Source organism: Grosmannia clavigera, assembly GCF_000143105.1.
Source record: "Grosmannia clavigera kw1407 unplaced genomic scaffold GCSC_173, whole genome shotgun sequence".
NCBI lineage: Eukaryota > Fungi > Ascomycota > Sordariomycetes > Ophiostomatales > Ophiostomataceae > Leptographium > Leptographium clavigerum.
In genome coordinates, this window is record NW_014040765.1 from 74649 (window position 1) to 90135 (window position 15487).

The window sequence follows — 15487 nt, forward strand, 5'->3', positions numbered from 1 at the left end:
AGGTGGATTCATTGGATCGGCCGACCGACTGTTCCAGGACAGGGGAGATTTGATGCGAGGCGCAGCAGGTGGAGACGGGCTGCACACTGTGAAAGGGCCCCACGAGGAGTGGAGCAGGTACATGGGCTTCGTCGGCGGAGGGAGTGTTGCTCGTATCTTCTGATGGTAGGGTCGAGCCTGCCGGCTGCTCCATGCACTGTGCCAGCAGATGGCAACTGAGACATTGCTATCGTACAGCACATAAGGAGTGACAGAGGGCCCCACCAGGCCGAGACGACGCAAGTACTCCGTACTGTACCAATAGGGGGAGGGTTCCACTGGCAACGAGCAGCGATCCAGTGGCAGCACTGAAGAATGCAGGTTCTCCAGGTGGTTCGTATTGCGACGGACTTAGCGCGGACATGCCGCGCGTCAAAAGGAGCGAGCTGGTGCACAAAGCAAAGTCGCGGCAATACGGAGCGCACATCCGTTAGTAGCAGCGGTCTGTACTATGTACTCGTAAGATATCTTTCTCCGTACTCCGTACAGAGGATGATAAATTGCAATTGGCTGCCGGTGCATCGACGACGCACGCGTACTCCGTATGACGCAGCTGAAGATTCCTATCATAAAAGCATATCTTACGTGTACGGAGGGCTCCGTTCGTTGCTGATCTCCTGCTGTTCGTGCTCAAAGCCTTGGCAGAGGCCAGTGTTACATGCAATGTTTCCGGCCTCCGCTTGGTTTCGTAGGCGGCGATTGTCTTGGCATTTCCGCCTGCTTGTCCACTTCTGTTTGCATCCATGGCCCGCCCCCCCTTTGTAACGGCCGCGATGAATAGCGGGATCGATATTAGATTATCTCGTTGAGTGCAACAGCATAATACTTGGCACTGTGTGTGGGAAATGGCAAGTATCTCCCAGGTTGTATCTCATGCCAAAGAGTACTCCGTACCCAGAGCTTTACTGAACACACCGATTTTTGGCTCTCACCTTGGCGCTACCCCATACTATGTATGATCAGAACTGCATTTTCTCCGTCTTCCGACGATCCTTTTTCCATCGCCCCTTGGCTACCACCCTTTGACGATTCGTTCTCCATACGTCGTAGTCCCAAACCAAGGCATCCACTGCACTCTTTGTGTTCTCTGTCTTGCCGGCTTTGACGGTGTGCGTTGCTTACATAGTACGTCGTAAGCGTAGCCGCCCGGCCGTTCTGTGTTCTTTGTGTCTGATGCTGCGCCACCGTCAAAGGTAGAGCTTACTCCAGCAGGTGTCGGTGTTGTAAGATAGCTCTTAAAGACGCCACGACGGGCATAGTGGAACTCGCTGCTGCCAGTGGAGGTCCAGCAGCAACTGGAATCATACTGTCTGCGTGAAGGTCGGAGCCATGCCCGAGCAGACGCCCGACGCCTTCGCATTTGGCCTTGTTGGGTCGGGCTGCTGCGAGGGCGCTGTGGCGACAGAGATCAGCTAGCTTTTTGTCAGTCTCCCTTCCTGTCGGGTGCAACTTACGATGTCGATAGAGGACGGGTTCAATGGAGCTGCTGATCCAAGCTGCACATCTTGCTGCGCCTTCGCGACCATGTCTGCTCAAAGGTGTCCAAGACTCTCTCAGGCTACCATTCTCTGCCGGCGCTGCTTACAGTAGACGGAGTTTGACGGCCTTGTTGACGGCCGCGTAGATACCTCTTCCCGGCTGTCTCCTAGTTGGTGATCTTCTAGTCTTGTCGACATGGTCCTGGTGGTGGCGCTTATGGTAAGCTTTAGAAAGAACTGTGTTTCTGGACAAACGTTGTCTGCCAGTAGCCTCAGCCAAGCAGTCGCTGGCTTTTTTGGCTGACGGACGGTTGGCGTCAATTTCGCGCAAACTTGCTCAAACCATCTCGAAGCCGCACTTCCTCTGGGGCTGACTTGGGAAAACCACAAGGGGTTCATCTTAGTCACGGGGGAAAGACCGCCGTGTTCTGTGATCTGTCGTGCTTATAATCGGTCGACAGCCACCGCTGAGCTGCCACTGTCGACCAGGAGTAAAGCAGCAACCAACCTGTCGTTCTCTTTATATCGCCAACGTACCCTTCAAAATGTGTGGCGGAGACATCTTGGCCCAGGACTGCAGTGACCGGTTTGGTGCCCTCGCAGTGCTGAGCCCATTGTCTGAAACCTCACCACGGAGCCCGGCTGGCCAGCAAGGCTTTTCTGGAAGCATCGTCTTCTTCAACGATGCCGACCACGACTGCCAGCTGGCGACGCACTTACGGTTCTCGCCGTCCGAATCGCTGGCCGGTGAACAGGGCTGCCGTCTGTTTGTGAACATCCAGTAAGCAGTCATTTTTCCGGACACAAGGGCACCGTGGCATCTCGCTGCTGACAGGCACGTCCGCTCACAGCGAGTTTGGCGACCTCAGCACGCCACATGTCTGCAGCGGTCATAGTGTCGGTGCCATTGCGCTGTGGCCGGAATCCAGCCTGGCTGACCGGCCCGTCTCTGCTCGGCATGTCCCCGTCACCCGGCAGCTAGAGCAGCCGCTGTATCTGCATGTCGGACACGACCGACACGGAAACAACGGCATCATCGGCCGTCGAGTTACTGTGTGCTGTGCTTCGGCGGAAGATGGCCAGATGGCCTCCACTGCAGTGTTGGCCGAGGGCATCGTTGGCTATAATTCAAACTTGTAGCCGGGAGGTTGCTGTCTTGACGCGTCCTCATTCACTTGTTTCGCCGAAACAGGGAATAATAGTGCCGACTGTTTCGAGGCGAGCAGCCGCGCTCTTCTCAGTCCCTGCTCACCTTGTTTTGCTTCATATCAGCTCTTCTCCATCTTCTTCCTTTAGGCCCACCCTTCGACATGTTTCGTCCAATAGACCCAGCCGTTGGGGCAGCCCATGTCGATGTCGATATCGATGTCGGCACCAGCTCGCTGAATCGAAGCATGGCCAACTGGCAGCGCGAGCTTCAGACCGTCTGCGATCAGTCCGACGCCTTGTTGAAGCCAGCCGCCGAGACACTGCGCCGTCTCGTCACAGACTTTTACGCCAGGAAAGCCGCCGTGCTTTCTCGAATGGTTCTGTTCGAAGGCGAGCAAAGGGCTGCTCAGATGCGAGCCCTTGGTCTGGACGACATGGTTCCCACTGATCTTCGCCAGATCCTAGTGCTCGCTGGCAACGGACCTGCCTCGCGTACAAACCCCCAGACAGTCCCGAGCACTGCCGACAACAGAAAGAGTGACGATGTCATGGACTATGAGAGCACCCAAGAGCGAGCCGAGACAGCCCCGGTCAATCGCCAGGCCCAGGAGCCCAGTACGGCTTCTTTCACGCCTGCAGTTGTGCAGAGACCCGGTCGAAGCCTTTCCAACCACCTGCCTGTATCCGGAAAGAAGCCGACCAGAAGGCAGCCAGAACTGGCCAGACGACAGTCTACCATGTCGGCATTTCTGGCGCCCAAGTCATCCCCTTCTGCTGGACAGGTGGCCATTCCGTCAGCTGCTTATCGGCCAGACATTTTGTCGCACGAACCCCAGGACATCAAGCCGACTGTTGTTCAGTCTGCCGTCGAGCAGCAGGTCATCCCACCGGCTGCCTTTCGACCGATGCCTGCACCGCGACAATCCCAGAGCATCCAGCCGGCCGCTGTTCCTTCTGTCTTTCCCGCGGTCCCGTCTCTGGCCTCTGCTCCCATGGCCATGCCACACGGCCACCTGCAGCCAAAGAGACCTCCCATCAGCTCCTGGGAGGTGCAGGGTGACGAGTTCATCTTCCAGCACCATCTTCTCGGACCGGGATGGTTCGTGCTTCGTTGCGACCGTGGCTCTGACCTCAGGGCTGTGACCTTCCGTGCCCATCCTTTCCATAACAGGCGGGCCTGGAACCATTTCAACACCGGCGGCTGCAAATACCACGACCGTTGGCGAACCTACACCGACGAAGACCTGCTGGAACACTTTGCACGACGAGGTAGGAAATCTTCAAAGAGAACTTGCCGGTCATCGGCCATGCTAACACCGGTCTTCGGTTGTCGCAGTGGTCGACAGCAATGACGAAAATTTCACCGACGACTGGGCGCAGCAGTCCAACGAGATGATCGAAGAGAAGAAGAAGAAGCACAAAACGTCGAGGCCCAGGCCTAGACGCACAATCGAAGACTCCATGGAACCCGACTCGTAGGAATCATCCTCTCCTTGAGGGAGCTGGGGTAAAATCCGTCTTATCGAATCACATGGAACAAACAGGACATCACAGGACCAGTGAAAGAGACGGAATGATGTCGCCAAACGGCCAGATGGAATTAAAAAATTGTATTGCACGCTTCGTGACATTAGATAGCAAAACAGCACAGATGAGAAAGCAAATAGCGAACCAAAACGGCTGCCGCGCTGCAGCCTACTGATCCTCAGCGACCAAAACCCGTACCCCCTGAAACTGCCCTGGTTGTGTTCCAAACGCTTGCTGTTCTCGGATGGCATCGCCAATAGCCCGCGCAAATTGGTATGCCAGGTGACTGCTCGTCCATCTCAGCCTCTCCAAGTCTAGGACCTCGCGGTATGTCCGCTTCACACCCCAGATCACATCGGGCTGCCGCTGCTGCTCGCTGTCGCCGAGAACTCCCTCGCTGTTACCATGGAGACCTGCACGTAGGGTCCCGCCAGCACGAACTGACGCGCAGGCGTCCAGCTGCTGCCGTCCGCAACACTGGCACCGGCCCACGCAATAGTCCACCAGGTACAGCACCTCTAAATGCTGCTGCAGCATACAGGCTAGGAACATAATGCCGTCTTCAAGGTCCTGACTAGCCATCTTGCTGATCATGGCGACCATATCGCCCGCGTCCAGAGCAATGCGGTTTGCCGTCCGTATGGTCTCGGCCGCTTCGTCGCTCCATCGAGCACCCAGCAGGCTGCCGAGATCGAGACTGTTGCCGCTGTCGGCCGTCCGTAGCACTGTACAGCGGTTTCTTGGTGCGGTCCCTGTCGTGGCGCTTGACGCGTTCTCTCGCTGTGGAAAACACAGATGCAGCACATCTGTCTGGTTGTTGTAGTGCACAAGACGGCGCGGCCCCGGCAGATAGACTGTGTTGACGTCGCTCGTGAAGATGCCCGCGGACGGCGATGCAGCCGAAGTTGACGCAGCCCGGCCACCAGGACGTCTTGGCAGAGATGGCAGCGCAACGGCGAGGGACGCGTCGAAGCACACCGCCTCTAGCCTCATCCTCTGCCGGTACATGGAAGGGTCAGGAAACGTCTGCTGCTGCTCTCCACGGTGCTGGTCGAAGAAGATCGCGTCCTGAACCTGCGCACACCGACGGCTTTCCTCATCTGTTGCCACAAACTCTCGGAGGGCCGAGTCACCACCCTCTTCTGTCTGTGGCAACTCTGGTGGGAGACACACGTCGAAGAGTTGCATTGATGGTGTCGGGCAGGCCGCTTCCCACACTCTGAGCCGCAGCTCAACGGGCAGCCGCGCAAACCGCCAAAGATCCAAGACAGACTCCGTAGACATGCTGGCTGGGAGGACGAGCTGCTCTGTTGCGACGCGAGAAAGACACGTGATGGATCATACTGAACACGACAAGGAGGTTGTGGAGTGCAGGGGGGCCATCATATATATATATATGGATGCCTCACAAGAGGAGTCCTCGCAACATGAGTCCCATCAAGTTGGCTGGGGTAAGACGAAGGAGTAATAAAGAATTTCGGAAAAGGGGATAGCAAAGAATACGGGAAGTACAACATGAAGGAGCTTCCGGTCGTAAAGCACGTCTGTCTGCAGCGACACTTTACGTGACGGACAAAGCGCCAAAGTATCTTCAAAACGGTGTCAGCATGCAATCTTACGAGAGCCAAGAAGCTCTCTCGCGTCTTATCAAGATAGCATGGGCGTTGCTAATAGGCTTCGCAAGCCGGGCTCCAAAGACCCCGAAGTTTCCATCAAACCTCTGATTGGTATCTAGTTACAACCCTTTTTTGTACGTGCAGGAATTCGGCTCGGTTGGGACTTCGGGACTCGGTTGGGACATCCGTAAGATATATCCTTCGCGGCTAGGTGCTGTCAGCCGCGCCCGACAGACGAAAGTAGTAAGACATGTTTGCGGGTATCCTCATCCGTACTTTTTGTACTCGTAATCGTATGGTGGTATCATCGTGCTCACGCACTGGATTCAAGGAGCCCAAAGGCTTTACAGCGTAACCCCTGAGAATTTTGGTCCTCCACTCTTGTGGCCAAAATGTCGGTCACGTGTCGCTTACGCGCCCGCAGCAGTTTGCCCGCCGCCGCTCGACCCTTGCGCCGTGGCGACGAGCTCGTAAATGTCCGGCCGCCGTCCCATAGCCCGCGTGGCCTTCCCCATTGGATCTTCGCCTGCTGCTGTCATCTCCAGAGCTGCCGCATGCTCTGCCGCGTCTAGGACCGGCGCTGTCTCCACCGTCTCTGCCGTTCCCAGAGCAAGCTCCAGCGTTGCCCGGATGGCATGCCAGCACTGCAGCACAACGTCGGGGTTGAACGTGCTCGCCGTGTTGGTGGTGCCGCCGTGGATCCAAAACCCGAGCACGGGCGGCATCGGCTTCTCGTCGAGCGTCCGCGCATCACTGCCACCACAGTCGACTCGCAGCGTGATCAGATCTGCCGTCACCTCGGCCTCGCTGACCCGAGCCAGGTCCACCACCACGTTCGACAGGCCCTTGCGGTTCAGCACAAACACGCATGCACGCGGCAGCGTAAAGCTGCCCACCACCAGCGGCTCCTGCTCGCACAGGAACAGCGTGCCCTCCACCTGCGGCTCCGGCTTCTCCCAGCCACCCGTCTCGTAGTTCAGCACGTACACCACCGTGCTTGCCGCCACCGACAGGATCGACCGTATGCTGGGCTCGTACTGCTGCAGCGCCTGCAGGTTCATGCCCGTCAGCTGCTCCGTCAGCATCGTCGTCTGCCCGTCTGCATCGTTCTGTCCCGTCCCGTTCGTGTCCGTGTAGCTGCGGCTGCCGTTGCCATTGCCGCTGTGCTCGTAGCCTGTCTCATAGTCTGGCCCCGCCACTGCTGCCCCTTGCTGCCCCCGGCGTCCGCCACCCCCGCTTGGGTTCTGCTGATGCCGACTCCTCCTTGGCGTCTGGCGGCTCATCTTGTCTGTGCCGTCTGGCGACAAAGACGCGAGACTGTGCAACACTCACAGGTTCTCTGGCTGCAATGCCTGTCGTGAAGGCGGAAAGTTGTGGAAGTCTGCGTTCGTTTCAAACAATATTCGCCTCGTGCTGTGTTTCGTAGTTCGCTGCTCGTAGTCGTCGCATCCACAACAACTGCCACAAAGCTTGGTGGGGCTGCCACCAATAGATGATCTCGAAAGACGCGATAACGTGTTATCGACACCGTGCAAACAAACGGTGTGTGCTCGCATCGTAACCCGGTGCTTCTTGCACCCAAACACAGTGTCCAAGACGTGCTAATGATGTCTCACCTTTTCTTTAGCAACCCCTTCAGCTTCTTACCAGTCAGGCTCTCTGCCATCGCCGCATCCGGCTCTCTTGCTACACATTCGGGGTTTGCTGCCTGAGTTTCATTACCACTTCCTTTCATCTATTGGCCTTGGGCAACCTGCTGGTTCCGCTGCTTGTTACCGCCCCCTCTCGACTCTTCAGAGCTCGCGCGCTTTCATTTGCGCCAGCAGCTAGCCGAAAGCGAACGAGTTCACCGTGTTAGGTCACGACCATGTTTCACGGCTACAGCCGGATTGATGCTATGAAAACTTAATGGCTTGTATCGCATACTTCTGAAAATCGCTGCTTCAGACCAATGGTCGGCCCTCTTTTGTGACCGCAAGAACCCTCGGCATCCGTTTCGCTCTCAAGCTCCACCCTCCCGTACGACCCTCATCGCATTATGCACAGGGAGAGCCACGATGGACTCGCCCTCCGGACCTGCTCCAGGCTCGCCTGCTCCCCCATCTCAAACTTCAGAACCTGTAGACGTCGCCCCGACGCCACAGTCCCTCCACTGCGCTGTGTACACCCGCCGTGCCGATTACACTCGCCCACACCAAATCCGCGTCAAGATCGGAACCTGGAATGTTGCGGCGTGTCCGGGCACGGATCAAGACCTTGCATCCTGGTTTGTCTCCGGGAAAGGCATTGACCGGAGACTGATGTCCGTCGCCACCACCACGAACGGCGCTATCGAGCGAGAAACGTCTAGCGACACACTCACGGAAGATGCCTCAGAAGACATCCGTCTCATAGGTGGTGACAAGATTGGTCTCTACGTCCTCGGTCTCCAGGAAGTGGTGGACCTCAATGCCGCCACTCAATACATGAGCCGTGCTTCGGCCGTGCCGGTTCTGGAGAAGTGGAAAGCAGCTGTAGGCGACGCGCTGCCGGCTGGCTACAAGCTTGTTGTCTCGGAGCAAATGGCCGGCTTGCTGCTACTTGTGTACGCATCGCCTGAAGTGATCCCCATGCTAAGCCATACCAGCACGTCAACCGTCGGGACCGGATTATTGGGTATGCTGGGAAACAAGGGTGCTGTGTCTGCAAAAGTTGTGCTTGGAGAGGCCACGAGTATGGTGTTCGTCAACAGCCACTTATCTAGTGGCAACGATCCATCCCATCTGGACCGCCGTTGCTGGGATGTCAGCCAGATCGAAAATCGTATCCAGTTTTCTCCGTATAACCATCCTGGTGTGGTGGAGACCTCGGAGCCGGAGAAGCTTGGAGACGAGGATTTTGCCTTTTGGTTTGGCGATCTGAACTTCCGACTAGACGGCCTGCCGGGCGACGACATACGGCGCATTCTCACATTACATGCCCGAGGCGAGTACGGCCTCAGCCACCTACCAGAGTCCGGCAATAGCTCAAACCAACCGTTTGACGGCGAGGATGTTGTCGTTTTGAAGGATCGCGACTCTGACGACATGCAATCGAGTCGGATTTCCTCTTGGGCCGCGTCGCCCAGGTCCTTTGTTTCGGTTGCGAGCGAGGCAGGCATCGGCGCTGACAATATAGGGGAAGTGTCGCTTCTTCCCGATCCTGACGACTTCGTACCGGACGCATCAGAGGACCCAGCATCGTTGCAGGCAACTTTAGACTCGCTGCTTCCCCACGATCAGCTGCACAAAGCAATGAAAGGGCGCAGGGCTCTCCACAACGGTTGGAGAGAAGGTCGCATCGCATTCCTGCCATCCTACAAGTATGACGTTGGCTCGGTTGGCCTATTTGACTCCAGTGAAAAGAGGCGCCCCCCCAGCTGGTGCGACCGCATTTTGTACCGCACCGACAAGGACAAAGAGAGTTATGAGATGCGGATAAAGGAGGAGGAGGAAGCTAGAAAGAGAGATGAAGAGATGAAGGCACGCGGGCTTGACCAAGCTGGCGACGAAGATGAGGTCCTCTTCGAATACCAGGCGGACCTCGACGGCGATGGTGACAGTCGGTCTTCGCAAGCAAATGATCCTTCCAGTTTTGACTATGACGAGTACGACGAAGCCAATGACGAAGAGGAGGCCGAGCCCATTGCTGAGCAGGAAAGCGGCGCTGACGGCATACGGCTGGACATTTACACGTCCCACCAACGCATCACTTCATCAGACCACAAGCCCGTGGTGTCGGTCTTCACGGTGGATTTTGACGCTGTCGTTCCGGAACTGAAGGCCAAGGTGCACGCCGAGGTGGCCAAGGAGTTTGACCGGGCTGAAAATGAAGGTAGACCAGGCGTCACCGTGATCATGGATGGCCGGCTATCTTCGACTGCCACGACAGGACAGAGGCCAAACGATGCAGTCGATTTCGGGCCCATCGAATTTCTACACTGTTCCACTGCATCGCTGACAATCGCAAATACCGGTCGCGTGCCGGCAGAATTTTCATTTGTCGAGAAGCCAACAAGCGATACTCTAGGAGGCAGAACATCCGTTGACGGTGGTCTTCCGTACCCATGGCTAACAACCTCCTTCGTCCAACAGCACGGTATCAGTGCAGTTGGTACAGACGCGGTAGACCTGGGTAAAAACGTTACACTCGAACCTGGAGAAACGGTGAATGCCCTGCTAGAGGTGCTCGTGGATGATTTTGTCTTTGCCCGTATACTTAATGACAGTGACGGTGTGCTGGAAGACGTCTTGGTGCTTCGTGTTGTCGATGGCCGGGACCACTTCATCCCTGTTCGTGGTGTCTGGATGCCAACTTCGATCGGCCGGTCGGTGGAAGAGCTTATCCGCGTGCCGGACGGTGGGATACGGCGGTTCATTGCGTCTCGGCTGCAGGGGAAGAGTGGAAAGAGATCCGTCGCATCTGGCTCTATCCCATATGACCTGGACATTCACTGCTCGGCACCAAAGGAACTGTTCAGGCTGACGGAGCAAATTGAAAACCTGACCGACCGTGTCATTGCCGATGAGCAGATGCTCGAAGAATGCAGGATACCTGTTGACAAACCGGGTTGGCCGTTTGAAAAGCCTAGCCAGACGCCAGACCAGAGGCTGGTGGTGGCGGTCATCAATGCTCTTGATAACGACCGGCCGATACTTGACGCTTTTGAGCCTGAGATCACCTCGCTTGTTCGGTTGGAGGTAGTGAGCTATGTCCTTGTGCTATTTTTGCGGGGGCTGACAGACGGCATCATCACGATACCGCTGTGGTCACGAATCGACCAAGCTCCGCTCCTGTCTCTCGGCGGTGTCAAAAATGCCAGCCCTAGTGGCATGGATCCCACCTGCGAGGACGACAAAACGATCATTCTGGATATCCTTTCTGCAGCCCCATACCACAACATATCTTTCGTGTTTCTGACAACTGCACTATCCCGAGTAATCGGGGAGCTTGCGCCCATAAGTCTTTCTGATATGGACATTCTCCGAGCTATAAGCCGTACCACAGGTGGCGGGTTTGGAGCGGCCATCGGCGGCATCGGTAACTTCGGCCGCAGGTCGTTGAGCAGCTTTAGGAGGAACAGTGTCGCCTCAGCCAGTGCTGCGCTCCTGGCCCTGGAACGCAGGAAGGTGCGGGAGAGACGTGTTGCTGAGGTGTTTGGAAAGATTATGTGCCGAGCACCTGTCTCAACAAGGGAAAGGGAGAGGAGATCACTCGAAGATAAGCAGAGAGCGGTTGTTGAACTGTTTCTGCGAAGATGCAGGGAAGAACTGGGCTGAAGCTGCTTGACCAAGAAACGACAGAACGGCAATGCACAAGAAAAGACGGACAGGATGCCTTGTTGGACAGCCACGTTGGTAGTGCAGCTGCTTGGGTAAATGTTGTATGAGGTATCGGTATTCAAGAATACTTATGAACGCCTGGTGTTTTTGCACAACTAGTGCTGACCTGGAGATGATAACTATAGTCAATTTGGGTATTGCTTTAGGATAAATTTGTTCGTTTCCCATTCGCTGTAATGACGCGGCTGTCCCAGGACACCTCTGAGTTGTGCCCAGGCGGAAAGCAGTAAAGTGTCTTATGCTGAAAAAAAAGCGTCTTAACTTCACTGCTCATCTGCGCCTTCCCTTTTAGATCCCATATGAACGTTAACCGATTTTACCACTTGCAAACAAAACAGACCGCTCAGTCCTTCTCTCTTTTGTTCTCCAACTTCTCTTGCATGTAGCAATTGGACCACATCTGGCTTTTGGTGTCATCTACCGTTTTCAGCCCTTATGAAAAGTGGACATGTCTATCTATCATCGTTACGCCCTCTACTATAACTGCCTCCGGTATCTCAAGGAGGTTGAAAAAGTGAAAACTTTTGCCTCCCGGTGCAAAATCATAGATGATATTCAAGAAAAGACATCAGCAGATTCAATACTAGGGCGGAAATCTCGTCCAACCATCGTCAGCAAAATACCAGTTCAGGATAAAAGTAGCCATGATGAAACCGATGACAAGCAGACAGGGATACAGCACACAAAGGCAGAGGATAACGAAAACAATGCCACAGGCACTGATTTCGTACCATGTCGTGGCTATGGGCCATCTGACTCCGGGCTCAATGCCTATTTTACACCCAAACTCGATTCAAGTAAGAAAGAATCAAACACTGGGGGCCTTGACAAATTTGAAGGTAAACCGACGAGTTGTACAGATGGATTGTCGACATCTTCTCTTCGCGTCATTCGCAAGTCGCAGTTCGAGAAATTCAATACGTTCCATCAGATCTTGGCCACCATAGTTGCCTCTCTCCATAAGAACATAAAGCGTGTCGAAGCTGAAAGCGATTGTGCATCCACAAACTTAGTCAGTCATCTCTATTACGAGGCAGCTCGCCTCAATGGGTCAGAGGCAGCCAAAACTCCGCGAATGCAAAGACTGTTGGGGCTCAACTGGTGGTACTCAGATCTGGAGGGTCCCTCTAGTCCCAAAGAAGCTCCCAGGCGATGCAATAGCCCTCTTCTGATGGCAATCGATCCAGATGATCTTGCTTGGGGCGATCAGGTAGCACAGTGGCAACAAGATCTTGGAAGGGACAGGGATGGGCAAGGACGCCGTCTTGTCAAGATATGATCCCATATTTATTAGATCATGGGCAGGACACGCTGGGAACGAAGTGCTAAGGTCGTAATCTTTGACTTTCTATCAGACAACTTGAAGCATGCAAGATCTTTAGCTCGACAATAAAGGAGGGAAGCGTGTGAACAAGCTGGTGGGGTATGACAGCATAACCCCACTCTACCCATTTTGTTGTCACTGGCAGAACTATCGTATTTTTCTTGCTCATCCACTGTTTCCCATAGTCTTGGACCCCACAAGGGAGAAAGCCAGCCATAACCAAACACTTCTTGCCTTATGCCGCCTTTGTCATCACATCGTCTGCTTCAAGATGATCAGCTACTGCTGCATCACAAGCGCTTTCTCGCCCAGGCCAAGTTAGCTATCAAGAGAAATATCGCAGAAAGTATGCAGATCTGTGACAACTTCCTCACACGACTGCTATGCCAGCTAGAAGAACATTTGCAGTGGCTGGCACGTGGAAACGGGACCGATCTGCCGCCTCAATGGGGCCACATAACAACACGTCGTGAACCCGCCGGCAATACTGCCCACGGGTTTGTTCTGCATATCAACGGACCAGGAGAAGGCGAGATGTTTACCATCATGGTGGATGGAGACGAGGCAGCATCTGCATTGGTAATTTGACACTACGTCTTCGCGCTTATCCCAATCCTGGTCCACTTCTTTGATGTAGCCATGTTCACGCTATGACACAGGAGGCCAAAATGCAAGACTACGACAAGATGGTAAGCTAGCGAATTTGATCAGGACCAAAAATCTACGAGGAAGAATTTACTAAATCCAGAACATCATCTCGTCCCTTCCCCAGAGTCTTGCACTTGCTCGAGCCGTTACCCAAGCGTCAAGCCTATTTCAGCTCCAGCAGACACCTAATCACATGTAAGAGAGCAGGCAAGCGGTCTCATAGTTGTAATGGCCATTGACCTGACTTCATCGCACAGAACATCTACAGACAAGGCTGCCCAGGCTCACATTGCTTTGCTGAAGCGTTACAACGACGTCCGTGATGTAAGCCAGCAGCTCATTGGTATCATCGCCGACAGCAGAGGCCTGTCCGTTCGGGCCCTTTACGAAAATGACGCCTATGGTGTGGGCATAGACGATTAAAAAGGTTGTGGGTCGTTGCACGCGGATAAGCAATAATTCACTTTGAATTCTTTTTTTATCGCACATTATCTATATCAGCAGAAGTGTTTTACTTGAAACACTCTCCGCCTGTCGTCCAAAAACACAAATGTCTTCATCGACATTTGTTTCCCTGAATGTTTTGCGTGTTTTTTTTTCTCTTATGCCTTCAGTATAGATGGTGTCAAAAGCATAGTCCCCATCCCTTTTGCCTCCCGTTGTCGCAATGAAGTATTGATTGCCCATCGTTGAACCTCCGCGCCGCCGATCTAGAGAATAAAACACAAGCATGCAACAATGAGCGATATGTAGTAATACTCCAGATGCTGCAACGACGGCCCCAACGACGGCCCCAACGACGGCCCTGGTCTCAAGCTTCCCGCCACAATAATTTTTTGTTTGGCCGTCAGCCGTCAAGCCCGTACATTGTCCCTCGTCTAGTATCCAAAGGCCTCCAGAGCCTTGGCCGTCTTCGGGTCGACCTTGGCGTTCTTCTTGGCCTCGGAAAGTTGCCGTGCAGCGACCTTCTTGCGCTCGTAGTAGGCAGCACCCTTCGCTTTTCTCCGCTCCTCGAGTCTGCAGGCACACGGTGTCAGTAAGAGGAATCGCTCCATCCTGTCGTGTGGTCTTTGTAACATACCTGGCAACCACATCCTGGTACTTCCAGCCAACCTCGTGGCTCAACCGGCCAACGGTACAGTACTTCCGGCCAGGCTGCAGTCTCAGGACACGCAGAGCCTGGGGGACAACCACCTTCTTCTGCTTGTCGTACGGGGGCGGGACACCCTCGAAGACCTTGAGGCGCTCAAGGGCAGCAGCACCACGCGACGTCTTGTGCGGGATCATACCACGGACAGCCTTGTAGAAGATACGCGACGGTGCCCGGAAATGGAACGGACCACCGCGAGTCGGGTTGTACCGCGTCATCTTACGCAGGTAGGAGTGGTACTTGACTGCAATGCGAAAGAAGACATGTTAGCTATGCTGATGTCACGGGTCCTGCTGAAACTCGTCCCATCGCTGGAAGTCGACTTTGCACGGAACAAGGTTGACGTACGCTTGGCGCGGAAGAACTCTCCGGAAATGTTCAGGGCCTCGCAGCGCACAATGACAATCTTCTGTCCGTTGAGCAGCTGCTTGGCCACAATGCTGGCCAGACGGCCAAGAAGGTGGCCCTTGCCATCGATGACGACCTAAAACAATGCCATGCAATTAGCCGTTGATCTTTGACAGGTCGTAACAATGGCTCCTCGCTCCTGGTCCTCCTCATGCTGTCCTTTGCAAAGCCACCCTAAAGTTTCTCGACTTCCACCCCGACATAGACCCCTAATTCTCTCGCCTTCGCAAAGATAGCAAGCAGCGATAGCCGTGTTCGGTCATTGAGGCCTTGCAGGCCTTCCTTGCCATGCTAGTTGCTACAGCCAGCAACTATCCAATGGGCAGTGTAAAGAGGAGGAGCGAGAGCGAGAAATCTGATAAAGCACCAGCGGAAAGACTCAATACTTACAACCGACTCGAAGCTCGACATGGTGTGCGAAATCTATCGTATCGTCCGCAGCGAAGCGGGCGTTGGGAAAGAAGGGTTGCTGGGTTAGAAGTGTCGATTCTGTTGCCCTCCGTTGGTGGATGTGGTCGCTGGCTGGAGGGGCGGGAGTGTGTGGTGGTGGGATTTAAAGATCGCGAAAGCCTGGACAGAGAGAGGGAGGGAAAGAAAAAAACCGAAACCAATAAAAAATTATCGAACTTGCGCGCAGTGACTGGCCCTTGGTGTGGGTTTTGCCTATCAAAGTGGACTAGGGCTGGTAGGCTGGCGGAAAATAGGACAGACAATTCACTGCCTGCGTTTCTTTAGGGTTGGCAGGCCCTACCTGTCATGTGATCTATACCGATAATGGCCGGAATCTT

At 54.7% G+C, this 15487-nt stretch overlaps 8 protein-coding genes across 8 annotated transcripts; 4 read left to right on the top strand and 4 right to left on the bottom strand.

Annotated features, from left to right (window-relative positions):
* Window positions 1-1239: 1239 nt before the first annotated feature.
* CMQ_7044 (uncharacterized protein) lies at window positions 1240-1565 on the bottom strand (the record flags this gene model as incomplete). Its single annotated transcript, XM_014314049.1, has 2 exons — window positions 1240-1455; window positions 1494-1565. 2 exons carry the CDS (start codon window positions 1563-1565, stop codon window positions 1240-1242), a joined length of 288 nt encoding a protein of 95 aa, XP_014169524.1.
* A 497-nt stretch (window positions 1566-2062) lies between these two features.
* Window positions 2063-2657, top strand: CMQ_7288 (uncharacterized protein; the record flags this gene model as incomplete). Its single annotated transcript, XM_014314293.1, has 2 exons — window positions 2063-2298; window positions 2369-2657. 2 exons carry the CDS (start codon window positions 2063-2065, stop codon window positions 2655-2657), a joined length of 525 nt encoding a protein of 174 aa, XP_014169768.1.
* Window positions 2658-2827: 170 nt separating this feature from the next.
* Window positions 2828-4145, top strand: CMQ_7445 (uncharacterized protein; the record flags this gene model as incomplete). Its single annotated transcript, XM_014314450.1, has 2 exons — window positions 2828-3935; window positions 4003-4145. 2 exons carry the CDS (start codon window positions 2828-2830, stop codon window positions 4143-4145), a joined length of 1251 nt encoding a protein of 416 aa, XP_014169925.1.
* A 216-nt stretch (window positions 4146-4361) lies between these two features.
* Window positions 4362-5477, bottom strand: CMQ_7245 (uncharacterized protein; the record flags this gene model as incomplete). Its single annotated transcript, XM_014314250.1, has 1 exon — window positions 4362-5477. One exon carries the CDS (start codon window positions 5475-5477, stop codon window positions 4362-4364), a length of 1116 nt encoding a protein of 371 aa, XP_014169725.1.
* A 742-nt stretch (window positions 5478-6219) lies between these two features.
* Window positions 6220-7092, bottom strand: CMQ_7123 (decapping enzyme; the record flags this gene model as incomplete). The annotated part of the gene is made up of 1 exon (XM_014314128.1): window positions 6220-7092. The coding sequence occupies one exon, from the start codon at window positions 7090-7092 to the stop codon at window positions 6220-6222; it is 873 nt and encodes a 290-aa protein (XP_014169603.1).
* Window positions 7093-7866: 774 nt separating this feature from the next.
* Window positions 7867-11106, top strand: CMQ_7152 (phosphatase family protein; the record flags this gene model as incomplete). The annotated part of the gene is made up of 1 exon (XM_014314157.1): window positions 7867-11106. One exon carries the CDS (start codon window positions 7867-7869, stop codon window positions 11104-11106), a length of 3240 nt encoding a protein of 1079 aa, XP_014169632.1.
* A 1735-nt stretch (window positions 11107-12841) lies between these two features.
* Window positions 12842-13564, top strand: CMQ_7260 (DNA repair protein, swi5; the record flags this gene model as incomplete). Its single annotated transcript, XM_014314265.1, has 4 exons — window positions 12842-13072; window positions 13153-13182; window positions 13266-13336; window positions 13399-13564. The coding sequence occupies 4 exons, from the start codon at window positions 12842-12844 to the stop codon at window positions 13562-13564; spliced, it is 498 nt and encodes a 165-aa protein (XP_014169740.1).
* A 455-nt stretch (window positions 13565-14019) lies between these two features.
* CMQ_7182 (60S ribosomal protein l16) lies at window positions 14020-15110 on the bottom strand (the record flags this gene model as incomplete). The annotated part of the gene is made up of 4 exons (XM_014314187.1): window positions 14020-14158; window positions 14223-14535; window positions 14640-14775; window positions 15090-15110. The coding sequence occupies 4 exons, from the start codon at window positions 15108-15110 to the stop codon at window positions 14020-14022; spliced, it is 609 nt and encodes a 202-aa protein (XP_014169662.1).
* Window positions 15111-15487: the final 377 nt, after the last annotated feature.